General features: G+C 55.8%; 1 protein-coding gene across 1 annotated transcript; it reads left to right on the top strand.

The window, feature by feature from the left end:
* The first annotated feature begins 1,748 nt into the window (after positions 1–1,748).
* LOC120669092 lies at positions 1,749–2,441 on the top strand. Its single transcript, XM_039948911.1, has 2 exons — positions 1,749–2,060; positions 2,157–2,441. Exons 1-2 carry the CDS (start codon positions 1,749–1,751, stop codon positions 2,439–2,441), a joined length of 597 nt encoding a protein of 198 aa, XP_039804845.1.
* The last annotated feature ends 2,211 nt before the right edge of the window (positions 2,442–4,652 follow it).

The following is a 4,652-nucleotide window of genomic DNA, read 5'->3' as shown; positions in this document are numbered from 1 at the left end:
ATATTAAATTCATGCCATTATCAAGGATAAACAAGGGATAAAATGGGTACTTAAGGAGCGCCAACAGACATCAGGCGCAATCACGAGGTGATTGATCGGGCCAACCGCAACCTGGAGAATGCCGATCGCCGCAACCCCAGGAACCGGCGCTCACCGATCCGGGCCCGTAACCTCGAGGCCGACTTCGACCTCGACTACAACGGCCAAGACGTCTTCGCCACGCCGTCGGCCAACCTCGCCGCGGTGTTCTAGGTGCTCGAGGGCCTCCAGGAGACCCCCGAGATCATCAAGGCTCGCGCCCGTCTACATGTGGCTGCCACGCAAGTCCAGCAGCTGCGCGAGGACAACTCGGCCTACCGCGCCCAGTCGAGCCACCACTCGACACGTCCCCACGGCGACGATAGAGAAGTCAACCAGAACGACCTCCGTCTCCAGCTCAACCAACAAGACCTGCGTCAGCGCATCAACAACCGTCACCACCTACGCAACACCGCCGAGCACAAGTGGCATCGCCAGTACGACGAGGACCACGGCGTCCCCGACGACGACCACCAGAACCGTTACCGCCGGGGCGACAACCGTCCATGACGACCCCACCGCGATGACGAACCCGACAACGACCTTGACGGCTTCTCTGCCTTCTCCAGTCGGCTCCGGGCCATCCAGTGGCCTGACACCTTCAAGCCTACCGGGATCGAGAAGTACGACGGCGAGTTGGACCCCAAGACGTGGCTGCACAACTACTCCATCGCTATCTGAGCTGCTCGCGGCGACAACGACATCATGGCTGACTACTTCCCGGTCATGATGGGTCGCCACGCCCTCAACTGGCTCGAAGCGCTCCCTGCCGGCTCCATCAACTGCTGGCAGGAGCTCTGCAACGCCTTCGCCCGGTACTACCAGGCATCCTGCCCGTGTCCCAAACCAGATGGGATCTGGCCAGCGTCAAACAGCAACCGGGCATGTCCCTCCGTGACTACATCAAGAGGTACTTTGCTAACCGTAATACTATTACGGAAGCTGATGACAGGGACATCATCTACCACTTCAATGAAGGCCTCCATAACATCGAACTATGGAGGGAGATGTTTGAGAGCAACCCCAAGACTGTGGGTGACATGATGTTGGTCGTCAACAAGCACGCCGACATGGAAGATGCCGAGCGAGCTCACCGCCTGCACAAGGCCCAGAACGACTCCTCCGAGCGTCCCCCTCAGCGGGACAATCGCTCGGAATGCCAACGTGACGATCGCCCACCTCGCCACGGGAAGAAGAACGATTGTGCCGAGTCATCCAAGAACCGGGACCGCAAGCGTGGCCCCGAGAACACCGTCGCCGTCGCCGAAAGGTCCCAGTTCCGCTCCACCCTCAACCAAACGGACCTGGATCGGCTCCTGGATGGCATGTGTCCTTGGAACAAGGACGCAAATCACACCGCCCGGGAGTGCCGAGCGCTCTCCAACGGCGTCATCAAGGACGACGACCCCAAGCGACCCCGCCGTGAGGACCGTGACAGGCCGGGTGGTTCCAGAATCACCCGGGCGCGCCAACGAAGGCGCAACTCGCTCAGGCGAGACGGCGACGAGAAGAGGGAAGATTCCCCAGGGAAATTCTAGGAGGAAGACAGGGCTGTCAACTTCATATACGGCGGCCCCAGCAAGCCATCATGCCGGCGCAAGCTCAAGTTGGATGATCGCGAAGTCAACCTGGTGTTCAAACACCCGGTTGAACCCCTGCGGTGGTCAGAGATGCCGATCACCTTCGACCGCCGTGACCACTGGGTACACCTGCCCAGGCCGGGTGCCTACCCCCTCGTGGTTAGCCCGGTGGTGAGCCAGGTCCGCCTGGCCAAAGTACTCGTCAACGGTGGCAGTGCCCTCGACATCATCTTCGCCAGCACATTGGAGAGCATGGGCTACGACATGACCTCCCTGGTCCCATCTGATCAGGCCTTCTATGGCATCATCCCCGGAGCCGGGTCGACTCCGGTCGGCCGGGCCACTCTGCCAGTCACCTTCGGCACTCGCGACAACTACCGCACCGAGTATGTCAACTTCGAGGTCACCGAGTTCGAGACCTCCTACCACGCCATCCTGGAAAGACCCTCCCTCGCCAAATTCATGGCGATCCCCAACCACACGTATCTTCTCCTGAAGATGCCAACTCCAAAGGGGGTCCTCTCGGTCTACGGAGATCTGCAGACCTCCTACGCGTGCGAGGCCAAGAACATCGAACTCTCCGACACCCTGGAACAATCCAGGAACTTGGTTCTTGTTGCTCGGGTAGCAAAGAATGTCCTGGCGGACCAGCAGCCGATCCCCGCCAAGGAGTCGACTTCCGAGTCGCAGCTCGCGCCAGCCGTGGCGACCAAGACCATCGTCCTCCAGGACGATGGACCGCACAAGACCGCCGTGATCGGGGCCAGCCTCGACTCGGCGTAGGAAGGCGCGCTCACCTCCTTCCTCCGGGAGAATTGGGACATCTTCGCATGGAAGCCATCTGACATGCACGGAGTCCCAAGGGAGGAGGCTGAGCACTCCTTAGATATCGACAAGAAGGCGAAACCCGTCAAGCAACGGCTCCGCCGCTTCGCGCAGGATCGAAAGGAGGCTATTAGGGTAGAAGTAACCCGGCTCCTCGCCGCCGATTTTATCAGAGAAGTCGCACACCCAGATTGGCTGGCAAACCCAGTCCTTGTAAAAAAAATGGTGAATGGAGAATGTGTGTTGACTATACCGACCTCAACAAACACTACCCTAAGGACACCTTTCCTCTACCACGCATCGATCAGGTCGTCGACTCGACGGCCGGGTGCGTTCTCCTCTCTTTTCTTGACTGTTACTCAGGGTACCACCATATAGCCCTCAAGGAGTCGGATCAGGAGAAGACGTCCTTCATCACCAACTTTGGGGCCTACTGCTACAACACCATGACGTTCGGCCTCAAGAATGTCGGCGCCACATACCAGAAGGCCATTCCGAGATGCCTCCAGGGGCAGATCGGGCGCAATGCCGAGGCCTATGTCGATGACGTCGTCGTCAAGATAAAACGTAATGATCAGTTCATTATGGACCTCTCCGAGACATTTGAAAATCTCAGGAAATTCAAATGGAAGCTGAAACGAACATGGCACCATTTATGCCATTTCGAGTGATTTTGGTGATCGAATAACAACACAACACTTGGACTAATATGATTGTTAAGATGACCATTCTCAGGCTTTTAGGTTCAAGTGATGACAAAGAAAAAGAGAAGATAGGCGTAGCATGGCCTGAAGGGCCGCCCCTACGGGGGTTCCGCTCAGGGCAGCGCCCTGAAAGCTCTTCAGTCGGTAGCACCGGAAGAACCGACGCATGAAGCATCGGTGCATCCGATGGTTGTCGGAAGAACCGACGCCATGGCAGAAGGGAATCAAAGCCAAGTCAGCTTATGGGCACCGAATGAACCGACGGGTCAAAAAGGGGCATCGGTGCATTGGGCGTCCTATGTTCCAGAGACGATGTCAAGAGCCCAGGAGAAGATTCTTTAGCACCGGTTGAACCAGTGAAGCATCGGTGCATACCATCGGTGTAATGACATCAGCAGAAGAGTTGAGTGCTGTGAGTGACCGGTTTAACTGACGGCTAAGCATCGGATGAACCGGTGGTCACTGTGTTAGCTGACAGAAGCTCAACGGCTACTTCGGGTCTGTGAGTGACCGGATGAACCGACGCTACTTCGGCTCATCCGATGGTACGCAGAATTTTGCTGACCGTTGGAGCAACGGCTACAAGACTTGGTGGCCTATATATACGCCTCACCCCGGCCATTTGAAGATTGCTGGAGTTGCTGGACATCCCACACACACCCAAGAACATCTCCAAGCCATACAAAAGAATCAAGATCATATCCTTAGCCCTTAGCACACTTTGAGAGTGTTGTGTAAAGGATTAGCTCTTAGTGAGTGAGATTACAAGGCTTCAAGCCTTTGTGCTGTGGTTCATTAGCGAACCAAAACAAGAGTTTGGTGCGCCGGCACCTTGGAGCGTGAAGCTCGCCGGCAACGTCATCGACCCTTCGACTTGGTGTGGAGCGGCGACGACATCTTTGTGCGGGGGACGTGGAGACCCGCATCCTTTGTGGAGAAGCTCCTTAGTGGAACCCGGGGCCAAGGTGACCGTGATTGTGTTCACGGAAGAGATTTGGTGGCCGAGTAGCAATACTCTTAGTGAGTGCTACAACAACGTGGATGTAGGTGTGCCTTTGTGGCTAACCGAACCACGGGATAAACACCTGCGTCAAGAGATTGCCATCTCCTATCCCGCTTTTAAGCTTCCGCATTTCATACTAGAAATTTATATGCCTTTACTTTCATAGAGTAGTTTCTTGATAGAAAAGGCTATAGGTTGCTAAACTCTTTTGGGATATGGGTTTCACACTAGAACAACCTAATTGCACATCTAGATAGCATGTTTTAGTTTAAGTTTTGTGCAAACTAGTTGGAGCCATAGGTCTAAGTTTTTATTAGTGCCTAATTCACCCCCTCCCCCTCTTAGGCTAGAGCACCCGATCACTTTCAGAAGCTCAACCCGATCAAGTGTGTGTTCGGTGTCCCGTCCGGAAAACTACTCGGCTTCATAGTCAGTAGCCGGGGCATCGAAGCCAACCCCACC

This window comes from Panicum virgatum, chromosome 4N (assembly GCF_016808335.1).
Source record: "Panicum virgatum strain AP13 chromosome 4N, P.virgatum_v5, whole genome shotgun sequence".
In the NCBI taxonomy this organism is placed as follows: Eukaryota; Viridiplantae; Streptophyta; class Magnoliopsida; order Poales; family Poaceae; genus Panicum; species Panicum virgatum.
Note: the sequence above shows the minus strand (reverse complement) of the source record. Positions and strands in the feature narration are given on the sequence as shown.

Coding starts and splice junctions, on each gene's coding strand:
- LOC120669092 (XM_039948911.1), top strand. CDS start 1,749: ATGCCGATCACCTTCGACCGCCGTGACCACTGGGTACACCTGCCCAGG. Junction 2,061..2,156: donor CCGAGTATGTCAACTTCGAG/GTCACCGAGTTC, acceptor CTTCTCCTGAAG/ATGCCAACTCCAAAGGGGGT.